Source organism: Sorex araneus, chromosome 1 (genome assembly GCF_027595985.1).
Source record: "Sorex araneus isolate mSorAra2 chromosome 1, mSorAra2.pri, whole genome shotgun sequence".
In the NCBI taxonomy this organism is placed as follows: domain Eukaryota; kingdom Metazoa; phylum Chordata; class Mammalia; order Eulipotyphla; family Soricidae; genus Sorex; species Sorex araneus.
This window is the reverse complement of record NC_073302.1, coordinates 290478502-290496411: the sequence shown is the minus strand read 5'-3', so window position 1 is coordinate 290496411 and position 17910 is coordinate 290478502. Positions and strand designations below refer to the sequence as shown.

The 17910-nt window shown below is 49.5% G+C and overlaps 1 protein-coding gene and 1 long non-coding RNA gene across 2 annotated transcripts in view; one reads left to right on the top strand and one right to left on the bottom strand.

Annotated features, from left to right (window-relative positions):
* Positions 1 to 14932, bottom strand: part of IPO5 (importin 5) — a 32683-nt gene extending 17751 nt beyond the window's left edge. The window contains exons 1-8 of the mRNA XM_012933959.2: positions 14720 to 14932; positions 9654 to 9734; positions 7248 to 7440; positions 3802 to 3904; positions 2466 to 2562; positions 2190 to 2294; positions 463 to 585; positions 269 to 389 (exon numbers count right to left, since the gene is read on the bottom strand). Coding sequence (XP_012789413.2) covers positions 269 to 389; positions 463 to 585; positions 2190 to 2294; positions 2466 to 2562; positions 3802 to 3904; positions 7248 to 7440; positions 9654 to 9734; positions 14720 to 14809 — 913 coding nt within the window. The 5' untranslated portion in view covers positions 14810 to 14932. The remainder of the gene's footprint in view (positions 1 to 268; positions 390 to 462; positions 586 to 2189; positions 2295 to 2465; positions 2563 to 3801; positions 3905 to 7247; positions 7441 to 9653; positions 9735 to 14719) is intronic.
* The window catches only part of LOC129403607 (uncharacterized), a 93133-nt gene continuing 89921 nt past the window's right edge, over positions 14699 to 17910 (top strand). Inside the window, exons 1-2 of the long non-coding RNA XR_008629328.1 lie at positions 14699 to 14773; positions 16534 to 16602. This is a non-coding gene — a long non-coding RNA (uncharacterized LOC129403607). The remainder of the gene's footprint in view (positions 14774 to 16533; positions 16603 to 17910) is intronic.

Sequence of the window (17910 nt, the reverse complement as noted above, 5' to 3'; positions counted from 1 at the left end):
GTGAGGCGTGCAGCAGAGGTGGCTCTCCCGACTCATGGCACGCCTGACTCTGAAAGTGCATTCGTTACAGCAGGGAAACAAAACGGCAGTGGGAGCGTGGGGCACATCTGGCTGTGCTCAGGGCTTACTGCTGGAGGGGCCTGAGGGGGACCACCCGAGCCACGGGCAAGCCGGGCTCCAGCCGAGCGCAGCTCCTTCTCCATCCCGCCCGCACAGCCAGCAGGTGGGAGTCGCACATTAGAGCATACCACGGGCAGCTCCGACTTACTCGTCTGAGCGATGATACTGGTGTGTTTCCTTAGCATCGCCGCCGCGGTTTCGGACAGGGTGACGATCACTTCCAGGGCGAGCTGGCGCTGCATGTTGTTGAGGCTCGTGTCTCCACACAACTGTAGGGAGAAAGCCACACACTCAGAGGCTGGCGGCCGAGCAGAGCAGAGCAGGGGCCGGGCGAGCACTCACCTTCAGACTGAGCTGCAAGGTCGCTTCCAGGTGGGGGCGCAGGTACTTCGGAACAGTGTCTGCAATCTCCACCAGAGATTTTAGGACTGAGTCGTCATTCTGGTAGCACGAGTCATTTACAGCCTAGAAGAGATGAAACAAAGGAGGCCTGAGTCTGTCACTTCCTGACACCTCATTAGCCCAAACACTGCAAAGCAGACTTCGGAGAGCTGCTCCGACTACTCCCTGCATGGCAAGTACGAATTTAGCTAACGCCGCACCATGCAGTACTTTACCTCTGACACCTGCCATTGCAGTGCGTCCCCCAAGAGTTTCCACCCAAATCAAAACCAAAACCAGTGAACTACACTAGCCGCCGCCGCCATGAAATCCTGGGCTTTCCAGAAGTCCTTTTAGAGCCAGAAGGGAGCCGTGGGACCTGGCCACGGTGCGGTTTCCAGGTGTGCATTTTCGACCCACCACTGCCTACTTCACAATTCTGGCAAACACTCTAAGTTACTCCAACTTCAAAGGAAGAAAATCCTGATGAGACCAGGATTCTCCGGTAACAAACCACTCAAACACTGGAACGGCACTTGGCCGCTTGCCCTACCTCTGCCTTTCGGCAGGGAGGAAAGGCCTGCATCAGAGAAACTGCCCGCCAGCCCCTCTGAGCCCCTCTCCCACTCAACTCCTTGACGCAGGCCACAGTATCTTGAGGATGAGTTTCCAGAACAGTGACTGAGATGGGAAGAGGCGGCCCCCCCCCCCCCATTGAGGCACCCCCACACCTCCTGAGCTAAAATGACTGTATCCTGCGGGCCAAACGCTTTCCGTCATTGACGGGGCTGGAGCTCAGCCCTGCAGCCCGACAGTCACCCCCAACAGTGCCAGGTGTGGGCCCCTCTTCTCCCAATACTCCATTTATTATCTGAACCCGATCACATATTTCTTTGCCTTATTTTAACGTATCATCACTATCACTGTCATCCCGTTGCTCATCAATTTGTTCGAGCGGGCACCAGTAGTAATGTCTCTCATTGAGAGACTTATAGTTACTGTATCATCATTATGAAAAAAATATTTATTATAAAAAGGGATTTGACAAAGCTGAAAATCCCTGATTCTGCTTATCTGCAGCAGGCAGATGCTTCCTGGACACTAACATCCCCAAGCGTCCAGGAGTATGCTTGGGGACCATATGGAACTCCTGGGTGCATAGCCAGGAGCCCGCCCTTGAGCATCGCAGGGTGTGACCCCAAAAACCAAACAACTTATCCTTAGGATATAATAATGTGAATTACTGCAAAATATTTACTTAGAAACATAAACTGTTGTGAGCTCTGTGGTTAAGATTAAGGACCTACAGCTCGATTTTGATAAGCACCTAGATACTGTGGCCTTGATGAAGAAGTGTCTTTTCCTTGTTAGTTTCACTTATGTAAATCTGCATTAAATTTCACAGGTTTTCTGGTTTTTCTGGAAATAATCTATGTGGTTGCATATTCAATAACAAGCAAAAACCGCATTTACAGGGGAAATAAAGTCAAACAATGTTAACATTTTGAGACTAGGTCTACTGAAGGCAATAGATAAGCTCAACAGGGAGCGAAGGCTTCCATTCTGTATTTTGTTCAATCCAGCCCAGAGCAGCAGGGAACGAGTGACCACTGACGGCCTGAGCGCACTAGAGAGCTCACGAGACATTCCGCGCAGAGAGAACAGAGCTACCCTACACTGTTTCTTACCTGCAAGAATCCAGGCAACAAGTCTGAAAAGTGTTTGAACAGAGCGACATTGTGCTCGTTTGCAAGGATGAAAGCAGCCGTGGCTCGAGCAGATAACGTCCTGATCTAAAAGGAAGAAAGGAAGCAACGTCAGCGCGGAGCAAATTCCGATGAAGGGGAGGCTCGTGTCGTAAGATCAAATATTTCCCCTTACGAATAGATACTTTTCTTTCACAAATGACGGTCTTCAGTTGAATGAGACGAGACGCTAGGACTAGTGACAGTGAAATCACTCACCGATGGATGTTCCTGATCTTGCATGCACTGAACCAGCATTCGCTTGATGACGTCTAAATAGTGCTGCTGCTGATTTCCAAAAATCCCAGGAAAGTTCCTGAAGAAAGGATTCAAAGCGCTCTTGAAAACTCGTACCTACTAGGTTAGAAACAGCATCCTCTCTTCCTGGAGGGTCAGCGAGCATCTCTACTATGTCTGTGGCCTGTCCGAGGCACACTGAGCCCCGGGGCAGACGCCTTCTCCACACCTCCCAGTCAATACTCCCTGGGACTGGATGGACGGAAATAAACAAAGGGGAGAAGGCGGCTATGGGCAGGGGTGCTTCCCGGGAAAGCAGGCACTACTGCGCCCCAGCCTACACCTCACCCTTCGCCGTCTGTCTCAATGGCTGCTAACCCTGATGGTTCTGCAGCCGGAAGAGAACCATCGCGGGGGCTTTGAATGCTGACTGCCAGAGCCACAGTTTCTGACCATCTGCCCACGCCTTGGGCAGGAATCAGGACAGGAACCCAAGTTTCAATTTACTCTAAATCTGGTAAAGCAGCTCACTGAATACTTTTACTTCCAACTCTGGAATACAGAAATAAACAATGGTATCTAGTACCGACTCATTCTTTTCTGATGCTCAAGATGTAGCTCACTAAAAAAATGGTTTTTCTCATGAGAAGGCAGAATAGCACCAGGGGCTAAGGAGCTTGTGTACCTACTGATACTGGTCCAAATCCCCAACGACACAATATGGTCCCCGAGCACTACTGGGGTCACTTCTGAGCAGAGCCAGGAATAGGCCCTGAACACTGACACCTTAGGTTCCAACCTTGCCCTCTTCATTTAAAAAAAAAAAAAAACCAAACTGGCTCTTAAGTTATAAACTCCATTCTATGGAAACTGCAGAACGGTACGATAACATAGCATGGTAAAACTTTTCTTAATGTAGATCATCACTTCTCTTATATGTCGGTAACACAGAGAAGTCGCCTGCAAATACCCAGTTTGTGTTTACACAAAGCTCATCACAGAAGACCACGGGAACAAACAGGACTCAGCAGCATTTCCCTTTCTTCCGGATGCCATCCTAAGATGTGGCTTTCTAAAAGCTACATTTTGGTATCATTTCAATCTCCAGGTAAAGAACAAACCATCAGAGGAAGTCAAGAAACAATACCGGAGAGTCCTGCATATAAAAGGGATCATAAACGTAACAAAAAGCTTTGTATATTTCTGATTTTACTTCCAATGCAATTCTGAAGCTTTTCTAAAGAAATAAAGTCGAAGACATTACAGTGGTGAATTACAAAGTGCCCTGGGCACTGGTGACGTAACTTGAAGTAAGTACCAGAAAATGTGAAGAGCAGCTTCCCGAAGGCCCATGTTCTGAGAGCTGACTGAGTCAAAGAGGAACTTCAGGCCTTCGGGCCACTGGTTGTTGCCATCCTCATCTACAAGGAAAGGAATTTAGGCATAAACCTCCAATCACTGAGGAAACGGATTCTTCCATTTCAAACTCAAACTGTGTACGAGTAGAAAGTGTCACACACTACACTTAAGCAGAACCTAATAAAACCAGGTACTTCAACTGTGTATGGCATTACACTCATGAAAAAAAGCAACAAAACGGGTATTAGCTCTGCTGATTTTTACTTCTATGAAAAGGATTTGGGAAAAAAAGCACACTTTACTACTTGACTGATTCCTGTAAACTACTGTTATTAAAGACTTAAAAAATGGGCATCATGAAAAATAATTATTACTTTCAAACTGCTAAGATACTGTAAGGCTGGAGATAGTACAGTGGGTAGACACTTGCCTTGCATGTGGCTGACCAGGATTTAATCTCTGAGCACAGAGACATGGAGTAAGCCCAGAGCACAGCCCGGTGTGGGAACAAACTTAATGATACATTAACACAACTTTATACAATTTCTGTAAAACATGCAACAAAAATGCGCAACCACTAGTGTACCTCTGAGAGTCGATGATTTTATCACAAATGTAGAAATTAGAAATAACCCGTCCCTTTCAACATAAAGATGACGCTTTCGTGAGAATACTCTTTTTCCCTTTTTTGGTTTCTGAGTCACATCCTGCCTGCTCAAGGGGCCGTGCTCAAGGACTAAGTGGTACTCTGGCATCAAACCCGGGGCCCTCCTACACATGAAGCCAAGCTATCTTTCCAGCACCATCAACTCTTAGAAAAACACTAGAGGAAGCACTTTGAAACATTTGGAAACACTTTATTACAAAGTGATTTTGAGTTAAACCCTGAAAATTACAGGGCCCAAGAGCTAGTCCTGGGTTAAGGTGCTTGCCTTGCATTCTGCTGGCCTGGATTCAATTCAAAGCCCCCCCCCCCCCCCCGCCTCCCCCCCCCCAGCACTTAGCCCAGGACCGCCTGAGCAGCGTGAGCTGTGGCCTCCAGACTCAGCCCCACAGAGTTGGCTCCGCTGAAGACTCCAGACACGTGGGGTTTTGGGGTTACAAACTCTAGGCTTCCCAGAGCCGGGGTGGGTGACCCCCCCTCCCCATACCTCCAGGAGCCCCAGCAGCCGAGCCCACACCCATCGTCACTTAAGCTCATCTACTGGCCTTGTTCCACAGACAAATCTCAAAAGAAACCAACTAGCCACAAAAATTTCTTGGACACCTGTTCCCGGCTAATACCTTGGGGAGTGAGCGTTTTTTGGGGGGCGGGAGGGGGAGGGCACAGCTCCTACCTTAATAAAGCCCCCACCAGGCCTCTGACCGGACTGCCCAGCTAGCAGTCCTGATTTTCCTGATCGACATGCCCCAACTCCGCATCCCAGCAGGGGCTCGGCGGATCGGATGGGAGTAACGCAGGAGCCAAACTCGACTAACAAGAGCATCAACACAGAAGGCTTAACTTGCAACAAGCTTAGTCACCCCTCAGACAAGGACTTTATGTCCCCATGGTGAGATACAAAGATACAATTGTCATAAACTTTCTTCTAGAGAATTACTTTTTGATCAGTCTGTCACTTAGTGGTAATAAGCGATATAAGATAAATTATTGGTGGGCTGCAAAGGAGGTGGCTGGAGGGGTGGTTGGGAAACCGGAACCGATGGTGGAGGGAAGGTGACGAAGGTGGTGGGATCGGGGCTGGAGCACTGAATGCCTGCAACATTTCAACATGGACAGTCTTGTTAAAAAAAAAAACAACAAACAGGATTTGAAAGGGGACTGAAACAGTATCATGCCACAATTACACTGTCTTGTTAGTTTAGGGGATAATGAAGTCTCAAGGGAGGGTCTTAAGCTTCAACAAAATTCATAACTATAAAGAGGAAGGTTGATAAGGAGGAAGTTATGTGTGTGGGGCTGAGGGATACATGAGCTACCTTTATATCTTTCTCTCAATTCTTTTGTGTTTTTGCTTTTTGGGTCACACCCGGCGTTGCACAGGGATTACTCCTGGCTCGTGCACTCAGGAATTACTCCTGGCAGTGCTCGGAGACCATATGGGATGCTGGGAATCGAACCTGGGTTGGCCGCGTGCAAGGCAAATGCCCTACCCGCTGTGCTATCACTCCAGCCCCCTTTCTCTCAATTCTGTTGTGAACCTAATGCTGATCTTTAAAACAAAATTTTCATTTAAAAAATAAAAACTGGGGGGCTGGAGCGATAGCACAATGGGTAGGGTGTTTGCCTTGCACGCGGCCGACCGAGGTTCGATTCCCAGCATCCCATATGGTCCCCCGAGCACCGCCAGGAGTAATTCCTGAGTGCAGAGCCAGGAGTAACCCCTGTGCATCGCCCAGTATGACCCAAAAAGCAAAGCAAAGCAAACAAACAAACAAACAAACTGGCTGGCATTAATAAAGATGACAAGTTGCAAGTGGAATCAAATACAGAGCCAACATACTGGTATGCTGAGATAAAAAATATTAGTGTCATCAGTTACTTAAGCAGACAACCTGCAATATTTTCCCATCTGATTCAGCCTTATTACTGAGGTACCCATCTTGACCAGCAAAAAAATATCTAAATAGCCCACGATTGTTCAGAAAACAAAATTAATCATCAAGGCCTATGCAATATATCATGATTGCTATTTTGAGCATGACAGCAGTCCTGAACACCAGTAAAGCGCACCTCTAGTCTTCCTCTCACTGGGAACCGTTCTCTGGGGGGCCTGGACAGCAGAGCGCCCGTCCTGCGAGGAGGCGGGTGACAGCAGCACCCAGCAGCTCCCCCCCCCCCCAGCCCGGTGGCATCCCCAGCAAGGCTGCTGCTTGCTGGTCCCACCACCACAAAATGCGCAACCCCAGCAAGCACCATAACCAAGCATGTGGGATGTCCTGGTGTCAGAGTCTGGGCAGGGGGCGGGGGGAAACAAAGACTTGAAAAGAAGGAATAAAAAACCCTTTGGTATTTTATAATGCAACCTACAGAGCAGTATAACTGTAACAGCAAACGTTCCCATGGTCCACCGAGTTCTATTTCTACTGGCAAGGAAACACAGCAAGTTGCCAACTAACCATGCTTTGAAACCTTTTCAGGGGGCGGGCGTGTGGGGAACAAGCGACTATTTTCAAATAATGGCAATAATTTCTGCACAGGCATGTCTTTTTTTTTTAAACCAATAGGAAGTATTATGACTTCAGTTTCAAATATTTGTAATTGAGTTCTAAATGTAGAATCTATAATCATTCTCACTTCAGACAGTATCTAATAACAGTCTTCTAAGCATTCCATTTAGAAAGTAGAAAGGACACACTTAATTTTCTTTCATAACACAGCAATAAACATATTTGCATACACACCGATTAAATTCCTGGCCAGCTCTGCAGCAATATCACAAATTTTTTTTCTCATGCTAGACTGTGTTTCCATTTGAATAATCATTAATAGTTCACTCTTGATGGCAGCCTGGACATCAGAAGGAAGGGTTGGATAAACTTCATCAAATGCAGAGGACAAAAGACGTCTTAAGAGAACTGCAGCCATTTGTCTAGCCTGCAAGTACACAACAGTGTTAATAACTTGGTGTTTTACTAGAGAAAAGACTCCAATCAACTAGATTCAGCCTGCCCTTGATGTACTTCACTATTCTGTAAAATTTATTTCTCCAGTGTGCTGCAGACACGCAACACAACTCTCTCATCACATCATCCACCACAGGGAAAGTTCTTTCGCTTAGAGTTACAAGACCTCATCATACTAGAGCTCAGATGGAAACATAGTTTCAATTCCCTAAAGACAGATACATCTATTCTTTAACTCCCATTTTAACTACATTTCGTGGAGAAAAAATTATTATTATTTTGCTTTTTGGGTCACACCCGGCGATGCACAGGGATTACTCCTGATTCTGCACTTAGGAACTACTCCTGGCGGTGATCGGGGGACCATATGAGATGCTGGGAATCGAACCCGGGTTGGCCATGTGCAAGGCAAACACCCTCCCCGCTGTGCTATCGCTCCAGCCCTGAGAAAAATTATCTTATATAAATATCAAATCTTTTTCTTTTTCCTTTTAAGGTCTTTGGGCCACACCTGGCAGTGTTCAGGGGAACATATGGGATGTGGGGCACTGAACTTGGGTTGGCTGTGTGCAAGGCTAGCACTTCACATGCTGTACAATCTCTCCAGGCCCTATAAATATAAAATCTTATTTTATCCTTTTCCTACTTTCCCATGTAGCTCACACTCTTAAAAGATGAAGAACCTTTCCAACCTAATCTATACTTCCACCACGCTAGTTTATAATCAAACTTGATCTTATTATCATACTTTCAGTTAATCTTATACAAAAATGCTATCAAACTCAACTTTTATGCAAATCGCACATCACTTCATATTTATTCCTATATCTGATATTTTAAATAAAAGATGTGTTACATTAGACTATTTTCTAAGTGAACGCAGAACATCAAAGTGTTGACTTAGTAGCTAGAAGGTCAGTGAAATAAACACTAAAGAAGCTCGGTGTGACTTTAATTCTTATATGTATTATTACAAGCAGTTTGCATACATTGAGACTAGTAGCAAAAAAGCCTCACTTGAGATTTAAATGTACTGTTTTAGTACTTGACATCTTTTCCAAGATAAACAGGAACATTCCATTAATACTAGTATGTGTAATACATAAAAATATAAAATACACATACATCTTTTTGGTAAGAAAAAAATAGCTACATAGGGGCTGGAGTGATAGCACAGCGGGTAGGGCATTTGCCTTGCACGTGGCCGACCCGGGTTCAATTCCCAGCATTCCATATGGTCCCCTGAGCACCGCCAGGGGTAATTCCTGAGTGCAGAGCCAGGAGTGACCCCTGTGCATTGCTGGGTGTGACCCAAAAAGAAAAAAAAAAGCTATATAAGTACACACAAAAAAATAAACTACTTGAATTAGTAATAATAATTTGACTTAAAAACATGGTTTTTAAGCATAGCGCAAAGTGTTTCTTAGCTCCTAAACATCTTTAACATATTGTTTTATGTCTTAGAGATGGCCGTAAGCATATTTTAAAGACTGTCATTTAGCAATATTTAAAAACACTGGCAATTAAACTTGTCTTCAAAACAAAGGAAGAAACTTTATCATAGAGGTCACTGTCATCCTGTAGTTCATCGATTCGTTTGAGCGGGCACCAGTAACGTCTCTCATCGAGGGACTTATTGTTAGTAGGGAGCAATAGCACAGCGGTTGGGCGTTGCCTTTCACGCGGCCAACCCGAGTTCTATTCCTCGGCCCCTCCTGGAGAGCCTGGCAAGCTCCCTGTGTGTATTGGATATGCCAAAAACAGTAACAAGTCCCTCAATGAGAGATGTTACTGGTGCCCGCTCGAACAGTTTATTATAGAAATCAACAAAATTTAGGGATTTTTCTGTAACATTTTTTTTTTGGTTCATTCTGGGATCAGACCCACCGGTGCTGGGGGACCCACACAGTACTGCACACTGGATGCAGGATCCCCACGGGCACCCCAGATGCACCCCAGAACTGTAATTATAGGATACTTCAAAATACTTTGGAAGCTTCATCTTACGTGGAAAAAAAGATCCCACTCTACCATCATAAAAACCATAAAAAAAAATGACCACCTTTATAGTAGCTTTCAGCAAATAATAATGTTCTGGAAACGTGTATTTAACAAACAACACTTCTCTGACCACCATCTAATATAAAAGTTATTCTCTAACAAAGTCCTGTCCTTGGGCATTACCTCCTCAGCAGCGGTTGTATTTCTGATGGCTTGCAAGAGGAATGTGATCTTTGACTGGCCTGGGATATTCTCATAAGTTTCCTGGAAGAAAAAGGAAAACACTCAAGCTTAGAATCCAGCATTAGAGAACTTCATGAGTATTGCCAGGGACAAGAGTGGGAAAGATCCGTATTTCAGAGGTCACAGTTTTGGGGCGGCGAAAGCGGAACTGATTCAAATCGCTGCTACTTACAGCCAGAGACGAGGCTCGCAGGAGGAATGGCAGAGCAAGGGAAAGCGGCAATTCTGTTTGGGGGCCACAGCTGGCGGTTCAAAGGCTTCCTCCTGGCTCTGCTCTGGGATCACACCTGGCCCAGCCGCGTGCAAGGTGCTCAGCGCAGCATCCCTGGCCTTATGCTACTTTCCTTTCAAGCAGACAACACACGGCACTATGCTGCACACAGGAGGAATCTGGCCAGGAGACTTTAGTACCCTTTCTTCCATTAAGAAGGCCAAGGGGAGCCCAGTGGCACACAACAAGTTGACACCAAGGACGAGACCCAGTCTCGTCTCCGCAGAAGCCGGGATGCACGCGCACACCCGAGGTCCCGCAAAGGCGTCTTTCACGGGAGACTCTCCCGGGAAGATGCCACGTAAAGACAGGCTGCTCCCACTCAGCCACCAGCACAGCCAACTCCTTCGGGTCTCAGAAGCTCAAAGCGTGGGGCCGCACCCCACTGCGGCCACCTGTGCCCGGCCTCATTTCTCAGGACAGAGGAGGAAAGCAGGGCTTCTTGGACTCCACCAGCTACTTCACACCTTTGCCTACGACGTCCGAGGCGTTCCAGAAATCCTGACAGGTAAGGGGGAAGGCGCAGGAGTCAGATGACTCACTTAAGGTCACAGATGGCAGGGAGGAAATGCTCTGGTCTGTGGGTAACAGTGCTCAGACCCTCCCAAGGTTCGGGGAGGGGGGCCGTGACAACCAGCCCTACTTATGCAGCGCTACAGCCTTGTCAGACCCCTCCACCACAGCTCAGGGTGGGGAACCAACCTCCCGACGAGTCAGGCTCCTCGCAGCACAGGATCACGACAAGGTTGGAAACTGTGACAAACAGCACTCACAGCTGAGAAGACCTGAATTTATTTATCCAGAAATGAGATAATTTATGCAAAGATATTCATGAGATGACTGCAAACATGGATTATGTACCTTGAGATTTTTTTCCCACGTAATCTTTATCAAAGCACCTCGGAAAAGCCGTAGCCTTCTCATCTGAACAAGAATCTCTCAAGACATCCAACACGCCTCTGACGCTCCTTCCCAACAGACTGGAGACACTGGACACGCTGAAGACGGGAATGTCCTCTGGTCTGAATCAAGTTCTGGAGAACTAAATTCTCTGCTAGAAGCTCTCGGACGTAAGCTAGAAATTTCTATCTTTGCCCAAGCGAGGGCTCTGAGTGCGCCAGTTCCAGCACGTGTGTTCCGGGGACTCACAAACACCAGGTCAAACTATGCACAATGAACGGGGACTCAATGGCGGGAGAGTGGCGCAGGGGTGACACCTGACACCCGAGACAGGTTGTCCTGGCAGAGCTGCCCCACTGTGGCAATCCAGGTCTAGGATTACACCTGGCCGCGGTAACCGCAGTCAGGGGAAGGGCTTGGAAAAAGAACAGTCCGAGGATCAAATCGAACTTTTTCACAGCCTAAACAGGTTGAATTTCACAACGAGGAAAGGAATGTCATCCCTTCCCTGTATCCGAGCGTCACGCACACTGGATTTCTAAGACTATTCTTAATACCAGGCCAGATGGGCTCCACAAACATGACCAGCGTTGTGGCAAATGGCAAATGAAATTCCAATTCCACTAGATTTCACAGAAACAGTCACAGAATGTAAAGCAGATCTCGCCTCCCCCACTTTGCTGTCCACAGAGGAAAGACAGGGACTCATCTCATCCGTTCCGGAAATAAGGAAGGCGACCTTATTGTCTATCCCATAGGACACGGGAATGGGGGGGGAGGCGCCAATGACGACCGAACACCAACTCCTGAGATCTGCTCTGCCATTCAGTAAGATCACCCTCCTTCTCATTCATGAAATTCCAAGTCAGAATCCACGGAGAGTGAATACCACAGGAAACGGAGTATTCAAACTCCACCTATGACTAATACTTAAACTTATGACACAGAAGCGACTGCTGTGAATGTCGTGGGCATCCCACTCTGGAGTATCTCCCCTTGAGTTATTCTTGTTAATTATTGTATTTTGAGACTTGTGAGCTTTCACATCATTTCGTCAAACATTAGGGCGTTATTTGGATGTTCAAATGAAAATCTTGGGAGATTTTTAAAATAAAACCGTCAGCCTACCAAGCGGCTTACACAATGGAAAAGGTGCTAAGACTTAAGTTTGAAGCTCATCAGTGATTTCAACTGTCTAGTAACAGTGAAAGTCTTAACCGTGTATTTCATTTTTGAAGACAAGCTACCGTAGCCAATGGTTTGAGAGTTGCATCCGCTATGTTATCTTTATTTTGAGTAAATAACTAAGCTATTTATCGAGTCCATGCTAATTACTTAGTTCAAAAGTCTTTTCTGTATTTACTATATTAGACTTTACTATTCAATTTACTTATGAAAGTAATTTCATCAAGCAAAAAGGGGGTGGAAAGCTATTACTGTGCACAGCCTTTTCTTGTTTCAGTTATTTCCTAGGTTCTATTTAAAGACCAATTTAGTGCTAAGATGTTTCCCTACTATACTTAAATGTAATATTTGAAAACTTTCATTAGAAACAGAGACATCATGGGTGTAACTGCACTATTTTCAATTGTTCTTTAAGAGAAAATGTGCTGAATTCTCCTATCCCCAAAGCCATGGAAGTGATAAAAAATTTGTGAACAGGCACCAACTGGAATTCAAGTCAAACCAGATACCAATACTTAGTTCAATAGAAGAGATTCCCCACTAGTCTTGAGAATAAAGACTTAAGCAACTGAAGTGGGAGAATTAAACTAGCTCACAAGTACCATGCTGTTCTGCTTTATAACATATGAAAATTTCTTTTGTGGGGTGAGATGAAAAATTAACTGAGAACCGAAAACATTAAAATGTTCTTATAAGTACTACAGCATCCCATAAAGAGTGCAAATCCTTGCAATAAATGCAACTTAATCTATGGACAAATATTACTTTTAAAAATTCTACAAGCACACCTGGCTAACTCTGAATGTAAGCATACATGTATTCCCGTATGTGACATGACATGTTAGTGCAGATTACCAGGAAGGAACCTCAAAGTTCATTCACAAGGGATTGTTTGAAGTAATATTACATGGATACGAAGGATACAAGACAGATGCTTGACAAAACTATGAAGCAATGTGAAAGAAATTAAGTGGAAAAAAATCAGTTGCATGGGCAGTGTAGTAATAAGCCTGTTTCTGCAAAAATGTGAAGCATGAAGCTAAGCTTGTAAAAGCACTGTGAGAGGCATTTGCATTTGCAAGGGCTATTCACAGACACTTAAAAAAAAAAAAGTGGTTCCTTCTGGGAACTTGGATAAAAACTATTGGTGCTTCTTGAAGTCCTACCCCAAGACACATCACAGGCATGCTCAAAGTGCTTTGGTTTTTATCCCCAGACCACTGAGACTACGCAGCATCTTGTGAACCCAAACTCTGAACAGCCCCATCACTCTTAAAATAATATCAGGAGTCCTAAAATGATCCACCCACTCGCACACTTCATTAACTCATGTGTTCTGTGTTTTGCTCCATAAAAAAAAAAAAAAAAAAAAAGCTAAGTTGCCAAGCCGACTGCCCCGCCACGCACTGGCTGGCAAAGAAGACTGCTACATAATCACGTTTTGTAGACGGGTTCGGACAAGGTGCCCCAAAGAAATGGGGCAAGTGCCTGCCCCTGGCTGGTGAGCATCTCCCAGAAATCCAGCCCCACGTCGACAGCCTTGGGGATCCGCTTCTGCACCTAGAGACGGGGTCACCGGGACCCTGGAGCTGCGCAGTCCAGAAACACTCGGAACCAGGCCAGCTGAGCTGCTGGTGGTTATTATTTAAAAAAAAAAAAAAGAAAGAAAAGAAAAGAAAAGGAAAGGAAGAAAGAAGGGGGAGCCGGCGGGAGGGAGGGAGCGATGCAGGTCGGCGTGAACGAGACCCACACGCCGGAACATACGGCAGCGGCCCGGACTCGGGCGGAAGTCGTGGGGCATCTCGGAGATGTCAGGAGACCACACACCTCTCGGGACCAGATCAAATGTGTGCGTGTGTGTGCGCGCGCGCGCGCCTGCGTGTGTGCATGTGTCCGCGTGTCTTTGTGTGTCTGTGTGCGTGTCTGTGTGTGCGCGTGTCTGTGTGTGTCTGTGCGTCTACAGTGTGTGCGCGCACGCTGCAAGGTGGAAGTTAGGGGCGGGGGCAGGCGCCCCCGGCCGGCGGCAACTTCACCAGACCGTGGGGTGGGGGGCACCGCGGGAGGCTAAACAACAGCAAAAAAAAAAAAACCCAAAAACCCCAAAATAAAAAAACCTAAAAAAAACCCCAAAACCCACAAAAACCCCATCCCCAAACCCTCGATTTCCCCGGGGGCTGGGCGGGAGGCACGGGAAGGGGCGCGGGGAGGAAGGAGGCAGAGGAGAGGCGCGCGGCGCCCGCGCTGCGCCAGGCGAGGCGGGCGGGCAGGGCGGGGGCTGGGAGCCGGACGCACGTGTGTGCGTGTGTGTGTGTGTGTGTGTGTGTGTGTGTTCGCGCGCGCCCGTATGTGTGCGCGTGTGTCCGCCGCGTGTATGTATGTGTGTCCGTGCGTGTGCGCGCGCGTGTGTGCGCCTGTATGTGTGTGCGCGTGTGAGCGCGTGTAGATATATGTGTCTGTGTGTGTGCGCGTGTGGGCGCCAACCGGTCCCGGGGGCCGCCGCGGCCGCCTCCCACGTGGGCAGCGGCGCCGCCGGGTCAGCCGGTCCGGCCTGCGCGGCCGCGTCCCCGCGAGCGAGGCCCGGCGCGGCCGTGTGTGTCCGAGGGGGGCCCCGGGGGTCCCCGCGGGCCCGGGGTGGGGGGGCCCCGCTTACCTCCGCCTGTTTCCGGACCACATTGTCGGGGCTGAGCAGGTTTCCCAGGAGCAGGTAGAACTGTTGCTGCTCCGCCGCGGCCGCCGCCATGGCGCTGGGCGTGAGAGAGAGAGGAGGGCGGGAGACGGCAGCCGTGAGCGCGCTGGCGGCCGGCGGGCGGGGCGGGGGCGGGCCCAGCGCGGGGACCGGCCGGCGGCAGCGGCAGCGGCGGCGCGGCGGCGGCGGGGGAGGGGAGGCGGGAAGCGGGGCGGGCGGGGCGGGGCCTCGCGACCCCTAACCTCGGCGCGGCCGCCGGCGCCGGCGCGCCATTGGGCGGTGCGCTCGGGGAGGCGGAGCCTCGCGACCCCTTACCTCGGCGCGGCCGCCGGCGCCGGCGCGCTATTGGGCAGCGCGCGCGGCGGGGGCGGGGCCTCTCGACCTCTCACCTCGGCGCGGCGCGCCGGCGCCGGTGCTCCATTGGGCACAGCGTGTGGAGGGGCGGGGCCTCCTCGAGCGCGGGGTTCCGCGCTGATTGGTCACGCACCCTGCGGGGGCCGTCGCGGGCGGGGCGCGCGGCCGGAGGGGGCCGCGGAGGCTTTGGGGCCGCGTCGCGCGCTCGCTCGCGTGCCGGGCGGGCCGGGCTGGGCCGCGCGACCCGGGGGCGTGGGGCCCGGCTCGGGGGGAGGGGCCAGCCCCAGAGCGCGGGAGATTTCGGCGCCGCGGGCTGCGCCGCCGCGTCGCCGCCTCCCGCGACCCCGAGGTGGGGGCGGGGGTCCCCAGGGCCGTGCACTTGGCGCTGGAATCCCGCGCCTGCCCTGAAGGCTGACTCAGGCCGCCGCCCCTCCCGCCAAACTCACCGGTGACTCAAGCCCCGCGCTGGCCGGAGTGGGGCTTACGGGAATGTCCGCGGCCCTGACTCCCCCCTCCGGTCTCCCCACCCCAGGAGAGGGGGCCCGGAGACGCCCACGTGGCCCCCGTGCACCCCGCATCCCTCCTCCGCATCCCAGGGTCCGCGATGGTCCCCGGGAATAGCTCGAGCAAACGCCCGGTCCTTTGAACGGTTGGGCGGAGGGCTCCTTAAAGGCAGCAACCCCACGGTTGGTAGCACAGCGGGGAGGGCGTTTGCCTTGCACGCGGACGACCGGGGTTCGATTCCCAGCATCCCATATGGTCCCCTGAGCACCCCCAGGAGTCATTCCTGAGCATCTCTGGGTGTCACCCAGAAAGCAGGCAGAGATGATGCAGGCCCCGTGGGGGACATGTGCAGTATCATCCTGGGGTGACTCGGCTGAGGAAGGAGTGCGGGGAGGGGGTGGGGGAGGGGGGAAGTAACATCCCCTTGTACCATGAAAGGACACTCTGTCCCATCTGGGCCCACCCCAAGTCTGTCTCTTAGGGGATTCGGATCCCTGTGGAGGGTTCTGCGCTGAATCACCCTTGACTGTGAACACTCCAGCCAAGATTGCCCCCCCCCCCCAGCCCCCAGGTGCTTTAAAGGATTTGGGATTGCTCTCCATCCAGGATTTTAAAATTTCATTTATTATTTTTATTATTATTAGTTATTTGGGGCGCACCTGGCGATGGTCAGGGCCTTCTTCTGACTCTGCACTCAGGGGTCACTCCTCCTGGCGGGCTCGGTGGACCATATGGGTGCGGGGCATTTATCCTTGTTTGGGCCAGGTGCAAGGCTAGGGACTTTCGTACTATCTCTCCAGTTTCCCATGATATTTTTAAAGGACTCAAAATAAAAAATCTGTTGTTTTTGTTGTTTATGTGCTGTCGGGTTCTAAAGAATTCTGATGGGCGTAGAGGGATAACAGTTTTAGCTTTGACAGCCGGGAAGGCCCGGGAACCTTGCAGTCTGCAGAACTGGTTTCATAGGAACCAGAAGGACAGACCATGAAGTACGTTCACTTGGAGCTGTGTTTTGGTTTTGATTCTGATTCATTTGGAGTGGAGAGGAAGGGATCAGAAAAAATGGGGCATATCTAATCCGGATTCTGAAAGCAGGATTTTCCTCACCCAAGGTTTTTAAAATAGGGTGAACTTGCTTTAAAAAATAAAACAAAAAGCAGCTTTCTCTTGCTGGAGCTGTACCCAGTGGTGCTCAGGGGCTATTTCTGGAGCTGTGTTCATCACTCACCGCCAGGTGTTCAGAACACCACTCAGTGCCGGAACACAGCCGGGGCACCAGAATTGCTGGAAGGTTCTGCCCTGGAGGCGAGGGCCTTACCTCCATTATTACCTCTCCAGGCCAACACCCCAGGAAGTAAGTTGCCTAAAGCCTTGCTTAGGGTGGTCCTCATCTGACTACTTTTGTGTTCGGGGGACTAGGGAGGTGGAGAGTTTAGGTTAAACCCTGCGGCTACAGGGCTGTGTGCTCAGGGATCATTAGAGGTACTCCTGGCTCTGTGCTCAGGGGTCATTAGAGGTACTGGGGAACCATATGTGGTGCTGGGGGTGAAAGGAGAGGCGACATGCAAGGCAAGTCTTGTTTGTCTTTGGGTTTGGGGGCCACGCTCAGCAGTGCTCAGGACTTACTCCTGGCTCTGCACTCGGGGATCACTCCTGGCAGGGCTCAGGGGGCCACACGGGGTGGGTATGAATGGCTGTGTGCAAGGCAGCCCTCCCTGCGGTCCTGTCGCTCTGGGCCTGCAAGATCTGCGCTATCTGTCCTCTCCACCCCTCTGTAGAAACAGGCTTCCAGTTCAACTTTTTTTTTTTCCCAATTTTTGCTCTTTTGGCCACGACAGCAGTGCTTAGGGTCTACAGATTATGTCTCCAACCTACTCCAGTTACTTTGAAACACCTATGGTATGTGTTTTCATGTGAAAGATTCTGTAGATTCCATCCTTAAAAATTACAGGAATACATATGTTTGCAGACTGGTCAAAGTAGGGAACTTGTATTTTTGTGGGCTTTTTTTTTTTTTTTTGCAGGCAGGGCAGGGTGTGTGTGTGTCGGGTGTGGGGGGGGTGGACATATCTGGCAGTGCTCAGAGATTGCTCCTGGCAGTGCTCAGGGCTTGCTCCTTGGTAATGCTCAGGATTGAAACAGACCTCCTACATGCAAAGCCTACGCTCCAACCCATTTGCTGGAGCTCTTATGCAGCCTAGGAGCTCATTTTTGTTTGTTTTTGTTTTGGGGCCACACCCAGCAGTGCTCAGGGGTTACTCTTGACTGTGACCTCAGGACTTACTCCTGGTGATGCT